At 32.2% G+C, this 22,185-nt stretch overlaps 1 protein-coding gene across 1 annotated transcript in view; it reads right to left on the reverse strand.

Annotated features, from left to right (window-relative positions):
* Positions 1 to 21,687, reverse strand: part of LOC134694058 (peroxidasin homolog) — a 46,710-nt gene extending 25,023 nt beyond the window's left edge. The window contains exon 1 of the mRNA XM_063555054.1: positions 21,185 to 21,687. Within this exon, the coding sequence (XP_063411124.1) occupies positions 21,185 to 21,239 (55 nt within the window). The 5' untranslated portion in view covers positions 21,240 to 21,687. The remainder of the gene's footprint in view (positions 1 to 21,184) is intronic.
* Positions 21,688 to 22,185: the final 498 nt, after the last annotated feature.

Consider the following 22,185-nt stretch of genomic DNA (forward strand, 5'->3'; position numbering starts at 1 on the left):
TAAATGTGTAAAAGTATGTTATTAAAGAGGGGAGAAAATACGAGGAACATGAAAACTAATAACTGACAACGCTATGGATGGAAAAAAGAAAATAACTTACGGACGACCGGACACACAATAGTACGCAAAACACAACGTAACAATAGTTATCAAAAGTACCAGGGTTATAATTTTATACGCCAGACGCGCGTTTCGTCTATATTAGACTAATAAGGTCTTCAATTTCAATTGTAATACTAGCTCTATTGAAGATGAATACCATTTTATACTTGAATGTAAAAAATATAGTCAGAAGGTATATAAAAAAGTATTATTGGAGAAATCCTTCTACACTCAAACTTATCCAGTTGTAATCTGTCAGAAATATTAAAGAATTGAATAACTTAGGTATATTTCTAAAATCTGCTGAAAAACTTAGAATTTAATTGCAGTAAATAATATTTTTGTTCTCACTTTATTTAAGTATCATATCATTCTTCGCTCGTATTTTGTATTTTGTATTATGTATTATGTATTATATGTTCTTTCATGCACACCTTATATTTATATATATTATATATCTCTTGTGAAATTCTTATATTGGTGTAAAATTGTGTATATGTATCCTATAAGCTGTATTGCTTTCAGAATAAAGTATTATTATCAACACAGAGCCTAGGCTCACACCGAACAGCAAGCGATAAAAGGCCCGAAAAATTATTAGTGTAAAACCATTCAAACGGGAAAACCAACGGTATAATCTATATAAAAAAACAAGAAAGGAGATCCACTTATGAACCACATAAACAGACACATGTTTGAAATTTTTTTACTAGTAATAAGTAATAATAGTTATAATCTAAGTACCGTTTGGATACTAGTATGTAAGACATTTGATATTTCATTATAGTGTCACGATACTATATACATCATCATATACAATATAAAAAATCTTTAAAACAATTTTATATCCATGCCTTTAAGGCATGTGATACACTTTCATCCTTTTCAAAATAAAGATATGTGCTATAATGTAAAATAAATATATAAAACTTTACATATGATACTTAAAATTTCTAAAAACTTGTTTAAGTTATATATACAATCAATAAAGATTATATCTTTACAGAATTATATTTTCCTATATTTTAAAATAAGATGCGATGTCTGGGCTCATAATACTTAGGCATCATCACAGTTCATAATCAGATCAGACTTTTCATCAGAGTTAAGAATTATAAGTTACCGTACGGCTTTCGACGATGATCAAAACTCTTATAATGATCATAGTGTTTTGTAAATTTCTTCCACTGTATGAAGATTATAACCCACAATTTAAAAATAAATAATATTGAATGCACTCATCAGCACAGGACAACGAGCTTTTTTTCATTTCTAAATGAGTGTAGGATTGAATTTAATTATAAAAGAAAATCTCCAAAAAAATAGGGTTTACCTTTTTAAATTATCTTTATTTTCTGTTTCATAAAACATAAATCAACTTTACATATATTAATAACATAAACGGAACAATTTTCCAGCATCAGATGCGCATTTCGACATGCAATGGCTCGTCAGTGATGTTTGAGGCCAAAATATTTGAAAATTCAAAATAAATAATAATCAAACAAACCAAAAACAAATTGGCCTCTATACAGCCGGATATACAAATATTTGGGGTTTTTGATCTGACCACGAAATGATATACCTACATGTTCTTATTGTTTGCTAATCATCATTAGAAATCTTTTAACATGAAATACAACCCCCTTTTATCAATTGTTTAAAGTACTGCAGAAGATCCTGGTATTTACATACGTTGTGATTAAAATTTGATTAGACATAAATCTATTATTATTGGCCAATCACAGCCAGTTTTGTGTTTTTTACCTTGCACCAATGTTACACAATGAGATCTGAGAAAATCAGTAAAAAGTGATATATTACTCCGGGGAAAAGTCTAAATGGAAAGCGCCTAAGCAGATGGCAAAATCAAAAGCTCAAGCACATCAGACAAATGGAAAACAACTGTCATATTCACGACTTGGCACATGCATTTGTTTATGCAAAAAATGGTAGATTAAACCTGGTTTAATAACTAGGTTAACCTTACACTTGTATGACAGTTGCATAAAATTTCAATGTATTGTGAAAGATGTGTTAACAAAACCAACAGATGTCAGATATGATAGGTAAAAATGTGAAAAAAGGGGAACAGCTGTCAACATTGTGTTAAAATCTTAATCCCTAAAGCAGTTAAAACAGTCAGTAAAAATAGGGGTACAGCTGTCAACATTGTGTTAAAATCTTAATCACTAGCTGTCAACATTGTGTTAAAATCTTAATCACTAAAGCAGTAAAAACAGTCAATTGTTTATTGAAGGTCGAAACCTCACATTTCTATTATGGTATTTCTAATTTGAATTACTATAGCAAACAGGAAACGTTGCATAAGTATTAAGTAATGTAAACGTCGATGTGTATGAAACACTTCAAAAGTCCAATAATACGCAACATTTATGTTGTCATTTCAATGTTATATTTAACTTTGCCATTAAAGTGCGAGGTTTGGCATGCCACAAAACCAGGTTCAACCCACCATTTTTATTCCCCTTTAAAAATGTCCTGTACCAAGTCAGGAAGATGGCCATTGTTATAGTATTGTTCGTTTCTGTGTGTGTTGCATTTTAATGTTGTGTCTTTTGTTTTTTCTTATTTTTGAGATATTAAGATAAGACGTGACACGGTACTTGTCTATCCCAAATTCATGTATTTCGTTTTGATGTTATATTTGTTATTCTCGTGGTATTTTGTCTGATGCTTGGTCCGTTTCTGTGTGTGTTGCGTTTCGGTGTTGTGTCGTTGTTCTCCTCTTATATTTAATGCGTTTCCCTCGGTTTCAGTTTGTTACCCCGATTTTGTTTTTTGTCCATGGATTTATGAGTTTTAAACAGCGGTATACTACTGTTGCCTTTATTTATATGTATATATTTATATGGTTTTTTAAACAATTTCATGGAATAATTCAAACTGCTGTATGCTATTGTAGCCTGTATTTATCAAAATTCTCAAACGTCCTATAACAGGCCACAGTTATAAGTCGATGTTTATTACAACTTCTCAAAGGTCCTATAACAGGCCACAGTTATAAGTCGATGTTTATTACAACTTCTCAAAGGTCCTATAACAGGCCACAGTTATAAGTCAATGTTTATTACAACTTCTCAAAGGTCCTATAACAGGCCACAGTTATAAGTCGATGTTTATTACAACTTCTCAAAGGTCCAATAGTTTGCTACAGTAAGACGTCGGTGTAAATGAACCAAATATGAAAAAGTTACATTTTTAGATAGGAGTGTCAAAACGCTATTCTTGATATACCTTCGTTATCAAATCAAAGATTTTGAAACCTGAGAAATAATTGTGTAGCAAAACCTGACTATGAGAAGTGCTGAATAACCAAAAGGTACCTAAAATGATTAGTTAAATCCAATTATTGTCAATTTTGCCTGAGGGAGCTTCAACTTAAATATCTTAACACCTTCTACATTGATCAACAGATCATATATTATTTCACGTGTTATTGACGTGAATTTCAAGTCAAATCATGTCATGTGAAAATCACATGAAATTCACATTAAATTCAAGTGAAATTCACATGAAATTGACATTAAATTCAAGTGAAATTCACATGAAATTCACGTGAAATGAGATTGACGTGAATTTCGCGTGAGCAAAATTTGGCTGTGAAAAAGTATGTTATTAAAGAGGGGCTAAAGATACCAGAGGAACATGCAAACTTATTACTGACAAAGCTATGGCTTAAGAAAGAAAATAACAAACAGACGACCGGACAAACAATAAAGGGCTCGAAAAATAATTGGTGTAAAACAATTCAAACGGGAAAACCAACGGTCTTATCTGTATCAAAAAAGAGAAATAAGAAACACTTATGAACCACATAAACAGACACATAAATAAATGCAGTACCATTTTGTTACTAGTAAGTAACAAAGTAAATAGTTAATTATAGTGTCACGATACAATACCATCATCATATGCAATAAAAAAATCTTTAAAACCATATTATATCCATGCCTTTAAGACATATGAAATACTTTCATCTTTTTTTTTCAAAATAAAGATATTATATATCTTATATGGTTTTTTAAACAATTTCATGGAATAATTCAAACTGCTGTATGCTATTGTAGCCTGTATTTATCAAAATTCTCAAACGTCCTATAACAGGCCACAGTTTTAAGTCGATGTTTATTACAACTTCTCAAACGTCCTATAACAGGCCACAGTTATAAGTCGATGTTTATTACAACTTCTCAAACGTCCTATAACAGGCCACAGTTATAAGTCGATGTTTATTACAACTTCTCAAACGTCCTATAACAGGCCACAGTTATAAGTCGATGTTTATTACAACTTCTCATAGGTCCTATAACAGGCCACAGTTATAAGTCAATGTTTATTACAACTTCTCAAACGTCCTATAACAGGCCACAGTTATAAGTCGATGTTTTTTACAACTTCTCATAGGTCCTATAACAGGCCACAGTTATAAGTCAATGTTTTTTACAACTTCTTAAAGGTCCTATAACAGGCCACAGTTATAAGTCGATGTTTATTACAACTTCTCAAAGGTCCTATCACAGGCCACAGTTATAAGTCAATGTTTATTACAACTTCTCAAACGTCCTATAACAGGCCATAGTTATAAGTCGATGTTTATTACAACTTCTCAAAGGTCCAATAACAGGCCACAGTTATAAGTCGATGTTTATTACAACTTCTCAAACGTCCTATAACAGGCCACAGTTATAAGTCGATGTTTATTACAACTTCTTAAAGGTCCTATAACAGGCCACAGTTATAAGTCGATGTTTATTACAACTTCTCAAAGGTCCTATCACAGGCCATAGTTATAAGTCAATGTTTATTACAACTTCTCAAACGTCCTATGACAGGCCACAGTTATAAGTCGATGTTTATTACAACTTCTCAAAGGTCCTATAACAGGCCACAGTTATAAGTCGATGTTTATTACAACTTCTCAAACGTCCTATAACAGGCCACAGTTATAAGTCGATGTTTATTACAACTTCTCAAAGGTCCTATCACAGGCCACAGTTATAAGTCAATGTTTATTACAACTTCTCAAACGTCCTATAACAGGCCACAGTTATAAGTCGATGTTTATTACAACTTCTCAAAGGTCCTATAACAGGCCACAGTTATAAGTCGATGTTTATTACAACTTCTCAAACGTCCTATAACAGGCCACAGTTATAAGTCGATGTTTATTACAACTTCTCAAAGGTCCTATAACAGGCCACAGTTATAAGTCGATGTTTATTACAACTTCTCAAAGGTCCTATAACAGGCCACAGTTATAAGTCAATGTTTATTACAACTTCTCAAAGGTCCTATAACAGGCCACAGTTATAAGTCAATGTTTATTACAACTTCTCAAAGGTCCTATAACAGGCCACAGTTATAAGTCAATGTTTTTTACAACTTCTCAAAGGTCCTATAACAGGCCACAGTTATAAGTCGATGTTTTTTACAACTTCTAATAGGTCCTATAACAGGCCACAGTTATAAGTCAATGTTTTTTACAACTTCTCAAAGGTCCTATAACAGGCCACAGTTATAAGTCAATGTTTTTTACAACTTCTCAAAGGTCCTATAACAGGCCACAGTTATAAGTCAATGTTTATTACAACTTCTCAAACGTCCTATAACAGGCCACAGTTATAAGTCGATGTTTATTACAACTTCTCAAAGGTCCTATAACAGGCCACAGTTATAAGTCAATGTTTTTTTTACAACTTCTCAAAGGTCCTATAACAGGCCACAGTTATAAGTCAATGTTTTTTACAACTTCTCAAAGGTCCTATAACAGGCCACAGTTATAAGTCGATGTTTTTTACAACTTCTCATAGGTCCTATAACAGGCCACAGTTATAAGTCAATGTTTTTTACAACTTCTCAAAGGTCCTATAACAGGCCACAGTTATAAGTCAATGTTTTTTACAACATCTCAAAGGTCCTATAACAGGCCACAGTTATAAGTCAATGTTTATTACAACTTCTCAAAGGTCCTATAACAGGCCACAGTTATAAGTCAATGTTTATTACAACTTCTCAAAGGTCCTATAACAGGCCACAGTTATAAGTCAATGTTTTTTACAACTTCTCAAAGGTCCTATAACAGGCCACAGTTATAAGTCGATGTTTATTACAACTTCTCAAACGTCCTATAACAGGCCACAGTTATAAGTCGATGTTTATTACAACTTCTTAAACGTCCTATAACAGGCCACAGTTATAGGTCGATGTTTATTACAACTTCTCAAACGTCCTATAACAGGCCACAGTTATAAGTCGATGTTTATTACAACTTCTCATAGGTCCTATAACAGGCCACAGTTATAAGTCGATGTTTATTACAACTTCTCAAAGGTCCTATAACAGGCCACAGTTATAAGTCGATGTTTATTACAACTTCTCAAACGTCCTATAACAGGCCACAGTTATAAGTCGATGTTTATTACAACTTCTCAAAGGTCCTATAACAGGCCACAGTTATAAGTCGATGTTTATTACAACTTCTCAAAGGTCCTATAACAGGCCACAGTTATAAGTCAATGTTTATTACAACTTCTCAAAGGTCCTATAACAGGCCACAGTTATAAGTCAATGTTTATTACAACTTCTCAAAGGTCCTATAACAGGCCACAGTTATAAGTCAATGTGTTTTACAACTTCTCAAAGGTCCTATAACAGGCCAGAGTTATAAGTCGATGTTTTTTACAACTTCTAATAGGTCCTATAACAGGCCACAGTTATAAGTCAATGTTTTTTACAACTTCTCAAAGGTCTTATAACAGGCCACAGTTATAAGTCGAGGTTTATTACAACTTCTCATAGGTCCTATAACAGGCCACAGTTATAAGTCGATGTTTATTACAACTTCTCAAACGTCCAATAACAGGCCACAGTTATAAGTCGATGTTTATTACAACTTCTCAAACGTCCTATAACAGGCCACAGTTATAAGTCGATAATTATTACAACTTCTCAAAGGTCCTATAACAGGCCAAAGTTATAAGTCGATGTTTATTACAACTTCTCAAACGTCCTATAACAGGTCACAGTTATAAGTCGATGTTTATTACAACTTCTCAAAGGTCCTATAACAGGCCACAGTTATAAGTCAATGTTTATTACAACTTCTCAAACGTCCTATAACAGGCCACAGTTATAAGTCGATGTTTATTACAACTTCTCAAAGGTCCTATAACAGGCCACAGTTATAAGTCAATGTTTTTTACAACTTCTCAAAGGTCCTATAACAGGCCACAGTTATAAGTCAATGTTTTTTACAACTTCTCAAAGGTCCTATAACAGGCCACAGTTATAAGTCGATGTTTTTTACAACTTCTCATAGGTCCTATAACAGGCCACAGTTATAAGTCAATGTTTTTTACAACTTCTCAAAGGTCCTATAACAGGCCACAGTTATAAGTCAATGTTTTTTACAACTTCTCAAAGGTCCTATAACAGGCCACAGTTATAAGTCAATGTTTTTTACAACTTCTCAAAGGTCCTATAACAGGCCACAGTTATAAGTCGATGTTTTTTACAACTTCTCATAGGTCCTATAACAGGCCACAGTTATAAGTCAATGTTTTTTACAACTTCTCAAAGGTCCTATAACAGGCCACAGTTATAAGTCAATGTTTTTTACAACATCTCAAAGGTCCTATAACAGGCCACAGTTATAAGTCAATGTTTATTACAACTTCTCAAACGTCCTATAACAGGCCACAGTTATAAGTCGATGTTTATTACAACTTCTCAAAGGTCCTATAACAGGCCACAGTTATAAGTCAATGTTTTTTACAACTTCTCAAAGGTCCTATAACAGGCCACAGTTATAAGTCGATGTTGATTACAACTTCTCAAAGGTCCTATAACAGGCCACAGTTATAAGTCGATGTTTATTACAACTTCTCAAACGTCCTATAACAGGCCACAGTTATAAGTCGATGTTTATTACAACTTCTCATAGGTCCTATAACAGGCCACAGTTATAAGTCGATGTTTATTATAACTTTTCAAAGGTCCTATAACAGGCCACAGTTATAAGTCGAGGTTTCTTACAACTTCTCATAGGTCCTATAACAGGCCACAGTTATAAGTCGATGTTTATTACAACTTCTCAAACGTCCAATAACAGGCCACAGTTATAAGTCGATGTTTATTACAACTTCTCAAACGTCCTATAACAGGCCACAGTAATAAGTCGATGTTTATTACAACTTCTCAAAGGTCCTATAACAGGTCAAAGTTATAAGTCGATGTTTATTACAACTTCTCAAACGTCCTATAACAGGCCAAAGTTATAAGTCGATGTTTATTACAACTTCTCAAACGTCCTATAACAGGTCACAGTTATAAGTCGATGTTTATTACAACTTCTCAAAGGTCCTATAACAGGCCACAGTTATAAGTCAATGTTTATTACAACTTCTCAAACGTCCTATAACAGGCCACAGTTATAAGTCGATGTTTATTACAACTTCTCAAAGGTCCTATAACAGGCCACAGTTATAAGTCAATGTTTTTTTACAACTTCTCAAAGGTCCTATAACAGGCCACAGTTATAAGTCAATGTTTTTTACAACTTCTCAAAGGTCCTATAACAGGCCACAGTTATAAGTCAATGTTTATTACAACTTCTCAAACGTCCTATAACAGGCCACAGTTATAAGTCGATGTTTATTACAACTTCTCAAAGGTCCTATAACAGGCCACAGTTATAAGTCAATGTTTTTTACAACTTCTCAAAGGTCCTATAACAGGCCACAGTTATACGTCAATGTTTTTGACAACTTCTCAAAGGTCCTATAACAGGCCACAGTTATAAGTCGATGTTTTTTACAACTTCTCATAGGTCCTATAACAGGCCACAGTTATAAGTCAATGTTTTTTACAACTTCTCAAAGGTCCTATAACAGGCCACAGTTATAAGTCAATGTTTTTTACAACATCTCAAAGGTCCTATAACAGGCCACAGTTATAAGTCAATGTTTATTACAACTTCTCAAACGTCCTATAACAGGCCACAGTTATAAGTCGATGTTTATTACAACTTCTCAAAGGTCCTATAACAGGCCACAGTTATAAGTCAATGTTTTTTACAACTTCTCAAAGGTCCTATAACAGGCCACAGTTATAAGTCGATGTTTATTACAACTTCTCAAAGGTCCTATAACAGGCCACAGTTATAAGTCGATGTTTATTACAACTTCTCAAACGTCCTATAACAGGCCACAGTTATAAGTCGATGTTTATTACAACTTCTCAAAGGTACAATAGTTTGCTACAGTAAGACGTCGGTGTAAATGAAACAAATATGAAAAAGTTACATTTTTTTTAGATAGGAGTGTCCAAACGCTATTCTTGATATACCTTCGTCATCAAACCAAAGATTTTGAAACCTGAGAAATAATTGTGTAGCAGAACCTGACTATAAGAAGAGCTAAATGACTTAAAGGGACCTAAAATGATTAGTTAAATGCAATTATTGTCTATTTTGCCAGAGGGAGTTCGAACCTAAATACCTTAAACAACTTCTACATTTATCAACAGATCATATAAGGAAAGTATGTTATGAAAGAGGGGCGAACGATACCAGAGGAACATTTAAACTAATTACTGACAAAGCTATGGCTAAAAAAGAAAATAACAAACAGACGACCGGACAAACAATAAAGGGCCCGAAATATTACTTATGTAAAACCATTCAAACGGGAAAACCAACGGTCTTATCTGTATCAAAAAAGAGAAATAAGAAACACTTATGAACCACATAAACAGACACATAAATAAATGCAGTACCATTTTGTTACTAGTAAGTAACAAAGTAAATAGTTAATTATAGTGTCACGATACAATACCATCATCATATACAATATAAAAAATCTTTAAAACCATTTTATATCCATGCGTTTAAGACATATGAGATACTTTCATCCTTTTAGAAATAAAGATATATGCTATAATGTAAAATAAATATTTAGATAAGAAAACTTTACATATACTACTATAAATTTTAAAAAACTTGTTTAAGTTATATATACAATCAATAAAGATTATATCTTTACAGAATTATATTTTCCTATATTTTAACATAAGATGCGATGTCTGGGTTAATAAAACTTAGGCATCATCACAGTTCATATTAAGATTAGACATTTCAACAGAGTTAAGAACTATAAGTTACCGTCCGGCTTTCGACGATGATCAAAACTCTTACAATGATCATAGTGTTTTGTAAATTTCTTCCACTGTATGAAGATTATAACCCACAGTTTAAAAATAGATAATATTGAATGCACTCATCAGCACAGGACAACGAGCTTTTTTCATTTCTAAATGAGTGCAGGATTGAATTTAATTATAAAAGAAAATCTCTAAAAAAAATAGGGTTTACCTTTTTAAATTATCTCTACTGTCTGTTACATAAAACATGAATCAACTTTACATATATTAATAGCATAAACGGAACAATTTTTCAGCATCAGATGCGCATTTCGACATGCAATGGCTCGTCAGTGATGTTTGAGGCCAAAATATTTGAAAATTCAAAATAAATAATAATCAAACAAACCAAAATAAAATTGGCCTCTATACAGCCGGATATACAAATATTTGGGGTTTTTAATCTCACCACGAAATGTCATACCTACATGTTCTTATTGTTTGCTAATCATCATTAGAAATCTTTAACATGAAATACAACCCCCTTTTATCAATTGTTTAAAGTACTGCAGAAGATCTTGGTATTTACATACGTTGTGATTAAAATTTGATTAGACCCAAATCTATTATTATTGGCCAATCACAGTCAGTTTTGTGTTTGTACCTTGCACCAATGTTACACAATAAAATCTGAGTAAATCAGTAAAAAGTGATATATAACTCCGAGGGAAAGTTTAAATGGAAAGGCCTTTAGTAAATGGCAAAATCAAAAGCTCAAACACATCAGACAAATGGAAAACAACTGTCATATTCACGACTTGGCACATGCATTTGTTTATGCAAAAAATGGTAGATTAAACCTGGTTTAATAACTAGGTTAACCTTACACTTGTATGACAGTTGCATAAAATTCCAATGTATTGTGAAAGATGTGTTAACAAAACCTACAGATGTCAGATATAATAGGTAAAAATGTGAAAAAAGGGGAACAGCTGTCAACATTGTGTTAAAATCTTAATCCCTAAAGCAGTTAAAACAGTCAGTAAAAATAGGGGTACAGCTGTCAACATTGTGTTAAAATCTTAATCACTAGCTGTCAACATTGTGTTAAAATCTTAATCACTAAAGCAGTAAAACAGTCAATTGTTTATTGAAGGTCGATACCTTACATTTCTATTATGGTATTTCTAATTTGATTTACTATAGCAAACAGGAAACGTTGCATAAGTATTAAGTAATGTAAACGTCGATGTGTATGAAACACTTCAATAGTCCAATAATACGCAACATTTATCTATAATACTAAAATTACGAGGTCAAATTTGTCAGCCGTCATCACGTAAAAACGATGAATCAAAGAATTCAACTTTACATATAACTAATTAAGTACAATGGTGTTGATTAAGAATTACACCACTCCAGGCTCCTTTGTTTTCCACGTAATTAATATTGCCAATAATTAAGAAGTTCCGGATCGAATCCGACACCGATACCAATAGTATATTCACCTGTTACCTATTACCTTATATGTACGTTCTGCATCTGACAGGCGTACCACCAAATGGTGGATTTAGAATTTTGCTGTATACTGTTGAGTAAAAGATACTCCATTCCATGCCCTTTTGTTTTCCAAATTATTAATATTACCAATAATTGATAGGTGCCAGGTCGACGGGTCCAAACAGAAAGATTTTGAAAGTAGAGAAAACTTTGCATCTTATAAGACCTCTTATAATCGGCATGACTTTATCAGATGACAATACCAATACTAAAATAAGGCATACGCATCGTTATGTATTTTAATTCAGTCATGGACCCGTGATATCACGGGTGTGTTCTAGTATGTATATATTTATATGGTTTTTTAAACAATTTCATGGAATAATTCAAACTGCTGTATGCTATTGTAGCCTGTATTTATCAAAACTCTCAAACGTCCTATAACAGGCCACATTTATAAGTCGATGTTTATTACAACTTCTCAAAGGTCCAATAGTTTGCTACAGTAAGACGTCGGTGTAAATGAAACAAATATGAAAAAGTTACATTTTTTTTTAGATAGGAGTGTCCAAACGCTATTCTTGATATACCTACGTCATCAAATCAAAGATTTTGAAACCTGAGAAATAAATGTGTAGCAGAACCTGACTATAAGAAGAGCTAAATGACTTAAAGGGACCTAAAATGATTAGTTAAATCCAATTATTGTCAATTTTGCCTGAGGGAGCTTCAACTTAAATATCTTAACACCTTATACATTTATCAACAGATCATATATTATTTCAAGTGTTATTGACGTGAATTTCAAGTCAAATCATGTCATGTGAGATTCACATGAAATTCACATTAAATTCAAGTGAAATTCACATGAAATTGACATTAAATTCAAGTGAAATTCACATGAAATTCACGTGAAATGAGATTGACGTGAATTTCACGTGAGCAAAATTTGGCTGTGTAAAAGTATGTTATTAAAGAGGGACTAAATATACCAGAGGAACATGCAAACTAATTACTGACAAAGCTATGGCTTAAAAAAGAAAATAACAAACAGACGACCGGACAAACAATAAAGGGCTCGAAAAATTACTGGTGTAAAAAAATTCAAACGGGAAAACCAACGATCTTATCTGTATCAAAAAAAGAGAAATAAGAAACACTTATGAACCACATAACTAGACAAATAAATAAATGCAGTACCATGTTGTTACTAGTAAGTAACAAAGTAAATACTTAAGTATAGTGTCACGATACAATACCATCATCATATGCAATAAAAAAATTCTTTTAAACCACATTATATCCATGCCTTTAAGACATATGATATACTTTCATCTTTTTTTTCAAAATAAAGATATTGTATATCTTATATGGTTTTTTAAACAATTTCATGGAATAATTCAAACTGCTGTATGCTATTGTAGCCTGTATTTATCAAACTTCTCAAAGGTCCTATAACAGGCCACAGTTATAAGTCGATGTTTATTACAACTTCTCAAAGGTCCAATAGTTTGCTACAGTAAGACGTCGGTGTAAATGAACCAAATATGAAAAAGTTACATTTTTTTTTAGATAGGAATGTCCAAACGCTATTCTTGATATACCTTCGTCATCAAACCAAAGATTTTGAAACCTGAAAAATAATTGTGTAGCAAAACCTGACTATAAGAAGAGCTGAATAACCAAAAGGTACCTAAAATGATTAGTTAAATCCAATTATTGTCAATTTTGCCTGAGGGAGCTTCAACTTAAATATCTTAACACCTTCTACATTTATCAACAGATCATATATTATTTCAAGTGTTATTGACGTGAATTTCAAGTCAAATCATGTCATGTGAGATTCACCTGAAATTCACATTAAATTCAAGTGAAATTCACATGAAATTGACATTAAATTCAAGTGAAATTCACATGAAATTCACGTGAAATGAGATTGACGTGAATTTCACGTGAGCAAAATTTGGCTGTGTAAAAGTATGTTATTAAAGAGGGGCTAAAGATACCAGAGGAACATGCAAACTAATTACTGCCAAAGCTATGGCTAAAAAAGAAAACAACAAACAGACGACCGGACAAACAATAAAGGGCTCGAAAAATTACTGGTGTAAAACAATTCAAACGGGAAAACCAACGGTCTTATCTGTATCAAAAACAGAAATAAGAAACACTTATGAACCACATAAACAGACACATAAATAAATGCAGTACCATGTTGTTACTAGTAAGTAACAAAGTAAATAGTTAATTATAGTGTCACGATACAATACCATCATCATATGCAATAAAAAAAATCTTTTAAACCATAATATATCCATGCTTTTAAGACATATGAGATACTTTCATATTTTTTTTCAAAATAAAGATATTATATATCTTATATGGTTTTTTAAACAATTTCATGGAATAATTCAAACCGCTGTATGCTATTGTAGCCTGTATCTATCAAAATTCTCAAAGGTCCTATAACAGGCCACAGTTATAAGTCGATGTTTATTACAACTTCTCAAAGGTCCAATAGTTTGCTACAGTAAGACGTTGGTGTAAATGAAACAAATATGAAAAAGTTACATTTTTTTTTAGATAGGAGTGTCCAAACGCTATTCTTGATATACCTTCGTCATCAAATCAAAGATTTTGAAACCTGAGAAATAATTGTGTAGCAGAACCTGACTATAAGAAGAGCTAAATGACTTAAAGGGACCTAAAATGATTAGTTAAATGCAATTATTGTCTATTTTGCCAGAGGGAGTTCGAACCTAAATACCTTAAACAACTTCTACATTTATCAACAGATCATATAAGAAAAGTATGTTATGAAAGAGGGGCAAACGATACCAGAGGAACATGCAAACTAATTACTGACAAAGCTATGGCTAAAAAAGAAAATAACAAACAGACGACCGGACAAACAATAAAGGGCCAGAAATATGACTGGTGTAAAACCATTCAAACGGGAAAACCAACGGTCTTATCTGTATCAAAAAAGAGAAATAAGAAACACTTATGAAGCACATAAACAGACACATAAATAAATGCAGTACCATTTTGTTACTAGTAAGTAACAAAGTAAATAGTTAATTATAGTGTCACGATACAATACCATCATCATATACAATATAAAAAATCTATAAAGCCACATTATATCCATGCGTTTAAGACATATGAGATACTTTCATCCTTTTCAAAATAAAGATATATGCTATAATGTAAAATAAATATTTAGATAAGAAAACTTTACATATAATACTATAAATTTTTAAAAACTTGTTTAAGTTATATATACAATCAATAAAGATTATATCTTTACATAATTATATTTTCCTATATTTTAACATAAGATGCGATGTCTGGGTTAATAAAACTTAGGCATCATCACAGTTCATATTAAGATTAGACATTTCAACAGAGTTAAGAATTATAAGTAACCGTACGGCTTTCGTCGATGATCAAAACTCTTACAATGATCATAGTGTTTTGTAAATTTCTTCCACTGTATGAAGATTATAACCCACAATTTAAAAATAAATAAAATTGAATGCACTCATCAGCACAGGACAACGAGCTTTTTTCATTTCTAAATGAGTGCAGGATTGAATTAAATAATAAAAGAAAATCTCTAAAAAAAAATAGGGTTTACCTTTTTAAATTATCTCTACTTTCTGTTTCATAAAACATAAATCAACTTTACATATAATAATAACATAAACGGAACCATTTTTCAGCATCAGATGCGCATTTCGACATGCAATGGCTCGTCAGTGATGTTTGAGGCAAAAATATTTGAAAATTCAAAATAAATAATAATCAAACAAACCAAAAAAAAATTGGCTTCTATACAGCCGGATATACAAATATTTGGGGTTTTTAATCTCACCACGAAATGTTATACCTACATGTTCTTATTGTTTGCTAATCATCATTAGATATCTTTAACATGAAATACAACCCCCTTTTATCAATTGTTTAAAGTACTGCAGAAGATCTTGGTATTTACATACGTTGTGATTAAAATTTGATTAGACCCAAATCTATTATTATTGGCCAATCACAGCCAGTTTTGTGTTTGTACCTTGCACTAATGTTACACAATAAAATCTGAGTAAATCAGTAAAAAGTGATATATAACTCCGAGGAAAAGTCTACATGGAAAGGCCTTTAGTAAATGGCAAAATCAAAAGCTCAAACACATCAGACAAATGGAAAACAACTGTCATATTCACGACTTGGCACATGCATTTTTTTATGCAAAAAATGGTGAATTAAACCTGGTTTAATAGCTAGGTTAACCTTACACTTGTATGACAGTTGCATAAAATTCCAATGTATTGTCAAAGATGTGTTGACAAAACCAACAGATGTCAGATGTAATAGGTAAAAATGTGAAACTAGAGGCTCTAAAGAGCCTGTGTCGCTCACCTTGGTATTTGTGAATTAAACAAAGGAAGCAGACAGTTCATGACAAAATTGTGTTTAGGTGATTGTGATGTGTTTGTACATCTTACTTTACTGAACATTCTTGCTGCTTACAATTATCTCTATCTATAATGAACTTGTCCGTGTAGTTTCAGTGGAAAATGTTAGTAAAAATTTACAAATTTTATGAAAATTGTTAAAAATTGATTATAAAGGACAATAACTTCTTAGGGGGTCAATTGACCATTTTGGTCATTTTGACTTATTTTTGAGTCTTGAATTGCTGTACATTATTGCTGTTTACAGTTTATCTCTATCTATAATAATATTCAAGATAATAACCCAAAACAGCAAATTTCCTTAAAATTACCAATTTAGGGCAGCAACCAAACAACGAGTTGTCCGATTCATCTAAAAAAATCAGGGCAGATAGATCTTGACCAGATAAACAATGTTATCCCCCACAGATTTGCTCTAAATGCTTTGGTTTTTGAGTTATGAGCCAAAAACTGCATTTTACCCCTATGTTCTATTTTAAGCCGTAGCTGCCATCTTGGTTGGTTTGCCCGGTCACAAAACACATTTTTTTAAACTAGATAGCCTAATTATGTTTCTGGCTATGTTTGGTAAAATTTGGCCCAGTAGTTTCAGAGGAGAAGATTTTTGTAAAAGTTAACTAAGATTTACGAAAAATGGTTAAAAATTGACTATAACGGGCAATAACTCCCTAAGGGGTCAACTGACCATTTTGGTCCTGTTGACTTATTTGTAAATCTTATTTTGCTGAACATTTTTGCTGTTTACAGTTTATCTCTATTCATAATAATATTCAAGATAATATCCAAAAACAGCAAAATTTCCTTAAAATTACCAATTCAGGGGCAGCAACCCAACAACGGGTTGTCCCATTCATCTTAAAATTTCAGGGCAGATAGATCTTGACCAGATAAACAATTTTACCCCTTGTCAGATTTGCTCTACATGCTTTGGTTTTTTAGTAATAACCAAAAACTGCATTTTACCCCTATGTTCTATTTTTAGCCATGGCGACCTTGTTTTTTTATGAAACGGGAATTAAAACACAGACTTTATTCTAGATACCCTAGGAATGAATCAGATGAAGTTTGGTTTGAATTGGTTCAGTAGTTTCAGAGGAGAAGATTTTTGTAAAAGTTAACGACGACGGACGCAGGACGACGACGGACGACGGACGACGGACGACGGACGCAAAGTGATGGGAAAAGCTCACTTGGCCCTTCGGGCCCGGTGAGCTAAATAGGGGTACAGCTGTCAACATTGTGTTAATATATTAATCCCTAAAGCAGTAAAACAGTCAATTGTTTATTGAAGGTCGATACCTTACATTTCTATTATGGTATTTCTAATTTGATTTACTATAGCAAACAGGAAACGTTGCATAAGTATTAAGTAATGTAAACGTCGATGTGTATGAAACACCTGAAAAGTCCAATAATACGCAATATTTATACGTCATGGTTTTTTAAACAATTTCATGGAATAATTCAAACTGCTGTATGCTATTGTAGCCTGTATTCATGAAACATCTCAAAAGTCCAATAAGAGGAAACAGTTCTAAGTTGATGTCTATTATAAAACTTCCCAAAGGTCCAATGATTAGCTACAGTAAGACGTCGATGTAAATGAAACAAATATGAAAAAGTTACATTTTTTTTTAGATAGGAGTGTCCAAACGCTATTCTTGATATACCTTCGTCATCAAATCAAAGATTTTGAAACCTGAGAAAAAATTGTGTAGTAGAACCTGACTATAAGAAGAAACCTGAGAAATAATTGTGTAACAAAACCGGACTATAAGAAGGAACCTGAGAAATAATTGTGTAACAAAACCGGACTATAAGAAGAAACCTGAGGAATAATTGTGTAGCAAAACCGGACTATAAGAAGAAACCTGAGAAATAATTGTGTAGCAAAACCGGACTATAAGGAGAAACCTGAGAAATAATTGTGTAGCAAAACCGGACTATAAGAAGAAACCTGAGAAATAATTGTGTAGCAAAACCGGACTATAAGAAGAAACCTGAGAAATAATTGTGTAGCAAAACCGGACTATAAAAAGAAACCTGAGAAATAATTGTGTAGCAAAACCGGACTATAAGAAGAAACCTGAGAAATAATTGTGTAGCAAAACCGGACTATAAGAAGAAACCTGAGAAATAATTGTGTAGCAAAACCGGACTATAAGAAGAAACCTGAGAAATAATTGTGTAGCAAAACCGGACTATAAGAAGAAACCTGAGAAATAATTGTGTAGCAAAACCGGACTATAAGGAGAAACCTGAGAAATAATTGTGTAGCAAAACCGGACTATAAGGAGAAACCTGAGAAATAATTGTGTAGCAAAACCGGACTATAAGAAGAAACCTGAGAAATAATTGTGTAGCAAAACCGGACTATAAGGAGAAACCTGAGAAATAATTGTGTAGCAAAACCGGACTATAAGAAGAAACCTGAGAAATAATTGTGTAGCAAAACCGGACTATAAGAAGAAACCTGAGAAATAATTGTGTAGCAAAACCGGACTATAAGAAAAAACCTGAGAAATAATTGTGTAGCAAAACCGGACTATAAGAAGCAAAACCTGAGAAATAATTGTGTAGCAAAACCGGACTATAAGGAGAAACCTGAGAAATAATTGTGTAGCAAAACCGGACTATAAGTAGAAACCTGAGAAATAATTGTGTAGCAAAACCGGACTATAAGGAGAAACCTGAGAAATAATAGTGTAGCAAAACCGGACTATAAGAAGAAACCTGAGAAATAATTGTGTAGCAAAACCGGACTATAAGAAGAAACCTGAGAAATAATTGTGTAGCAAAACCGGACTATAAGAAGAGCTGCATAACCAAAAGGGACCTAAAATGATTAGTTAAATGCAATTAGGGTCAATTTTGTCAGAGGGAGTTCGAACCTAAATACCTTAACACCTTCTACATTTATCAACAGATCATATATTATTTCACGTGTAATTCACGTGAATTTCAAGTCAAATCATGTTATGTGAAATTCACATTAATTTCAAGTGAAATTCATGTGAAATGAGATTGACGTGAATTTCACGTGAGCAAAATTTAGCTGTGTAAAAGTTTGTTATTAAAGAAAGGCGAAAGATACCAGAAGAACATGCAAACTAATTACTGACAACGCTATTCCTGGAAAAAGTAAATAACAAACAGACGACCGGTCAAACAATAGAACGCAAACACAACGTAACAAAATTATAATAGCCTGAGCAACACGAACCATGACAAAAACTAGGGTTATCTCATGTGATCTAGAGGAGGATTCGTAACAATGTACACAATTCATTTGGCACCCGTCTTGTTGTTCATAGATATAGGAAGGTATGGTATGAGTGTCAATGAGACAACCCTCCATCCAAGTCACAATTATAAAAGCAAACCATTATAGGTCAAGGTATGGTCTTCAATTATAATACTAGCTCTATTGAAGATGAATATCATTTTATACTTGAATGTAAACAATATACTGTGGATTCATTTATTTTCGTGGGTACCAATTTTCGTGGATTGAGGAAAACTTACATGTTCGTGGATATTTGATTTCGTGGTTTTGCCGAAGTCTGTATACAAGCCATAAGAAAATTTGTCATTCGTTGAACATTTAATTTCGTGATTCAACTGTTCGCACGAAATCCACGAAAATTGGTATCCAACGAATAATATAAATGAATCCACAGTAGACAGTTTCGAGAAAAGTATATAAAAAAGTATTATTGGAGAAATCCTTCTACATTCAAACTTATCCAGTTGTTATCTGTCAGAAATATTAAAGATTTGAATAACTTAGGTATATTTCTAAAATCTGCAGAAAAACTTAAAATTTAATTGCAGTAAAAAAAAAATTTGTTCAGACTTTATTTAAGTATCATATCATTCTCCGCTCGTTTCTTGTAATTTGTATTATGTATAATGTATTATAATATGTTCTTTCAAGCACACCTTATATTTATATATATTATATATCTCTTGTGAAATTCTTATATTGGTGTAAAATTGTGTAAATGTATCCTATAAGCTGTATTGCTTTCGGAATAAAGTATTATTATCAACACAGAGCCTAGGCTCACACCGAACAGCAAGCGATAAAAGGCCCGAAAAATTATTAGTGTAAAACCATTCAAACGGGAAAACCAACGGTATAATCTATATAAAAAAACAAGAAATGAGATCCACTTATGAACCACATAAACAGACACATGTTTGAAATTTTTTTACTTGTAATAAGTTATAATCTCAGTACCGTTTGGATACTAGTATGTAAGAAATTAAATATTTCATTATAGTGTCACGATACAATATACATCATCATATACAATATAAAAAATCTTTAAAACAATATTATACCCATGCCTTTAAGGCATATGATACACTTTCATCCTTTTCAAAATAAAGATATATGCTATAATGTAAAATAAATATTTAGATTAAACTTTACATATGATACTTAAAATTTCTAAAAACTTGTTTAAGTTATTCATACAATAAGTAAAGATTAAATCTTTACAGAATTATATTTTCCTATATTTTAACATAAGATGCGATGTCTGGGCTTGTAATACTTAGGCATCATCACAGTTCATAATCAGATCAGACTTTTCATCAGAGTTAAGAATTATAAGTTAGCGTACGGCCTTCGATGATGATGAAAACTCTTACTCTATAGTAAGCTATAAAAGGCCCTGACAGTATATAATAAGAGGAAATAAAAGGCAAGAATTTAATCTAAAACAAAAAATTATATGAACAACAAATATGGCAGACATTAGAGATTCCATAGGGACAGACACTATTACCATGATATATTTTATAATTATACCATTTTTCTGCATCAGATGCGCATGTCGACATTCAATGACCCCCCCCCCCCCCCCTTTCCTGGCTAAGAAATCAGGACTTTGTATGAGGGAGATAAATTCTTTCATCTTAAATAATTTCCAACTTACCTTCGTTTTTGTGAACACAAATAAATATTAATATAACGACCACGCCAGCATTCATTCTGTATTACACACGAGTTATGCATAGGTTATTATAATAATTAGCACAGTCCATTTTCATTGTATGTATACTCATTATTCAAAAATATATCCAAAAAGTAAAATCACAAAAATACTGAACTCCGAGGAAAATTCAAAACGGAGAGTCCTTAACCAAACGGCAAAATCAACGGATAAAACAAATCAAACGAATGGACAACAACTGTCATATTCCTGACTTGGTACAGGCATTTTCAAATGTTGAAAATGGTGGATTGAATCTGGTTTTTAAGCGCTAAACCTTTCACTTTTCTGACAGTCGTATCAAATAAAATCTCAATCGTATGTATACTCGTCATCCAAACGTGTGTACTGACAATTTAATTTCTATTTTTCTTTTTCATTTGAAATTTGAATTTCGTAAGTTTTAACTTGTTCATGGCTAATGTATGTAATGTCAAAAATCTTTCTTTTACATTATCGAGTCAATTAAGTAACCTTATACTATGTTGTTGGAATACTCTAAGAGATTAAATCATTTTCAAAAAATGAGGATAGGAATGGGGTACCCCATGTGACGATTAAAGTTACTACTTTGTTTAAAACAACGTTAATTACGATTTTTTTCTAGATTTGACGCTAACGATAACTGAACAATATGACGTTACGAATGATAATATTAATATTTTGAGCCTCATTTGCTTCCGAAAAGTGGATTTTACTTATTACTCTGAAGGCTATTCACACCCTCCTAATGAACTTTTTAAACTGCGTAATTAAGTAGCGTATAAATCGGTGATCGAAGAATTTTACAAATATGTGCATTATATAACATAACAATAAGGTATATTATCACAATATACGCATCATAATTCTTCAAATAAAATGTCGAATTTAAAGAGCAATAATCTTAAATTGGTATCCTATTAGTAAGTTTTTGTACAAAACGGAAAAATTGGAATGGACTT

This window comes from Mytilus trossulus, chromosome 13, assembly GCF_036588685.1.
Source record: "Mytilus trossulus isolate FHL-02 chromosome 13, PNRI_Mtr1.1.1.hap1, whole genome shotgun sequence".
NCBI lineage: Eukaryota > Metazoa > Mollusca > Bivalvia > Mytilida > Mytilidae > Mytilus > Mytilus trossulus.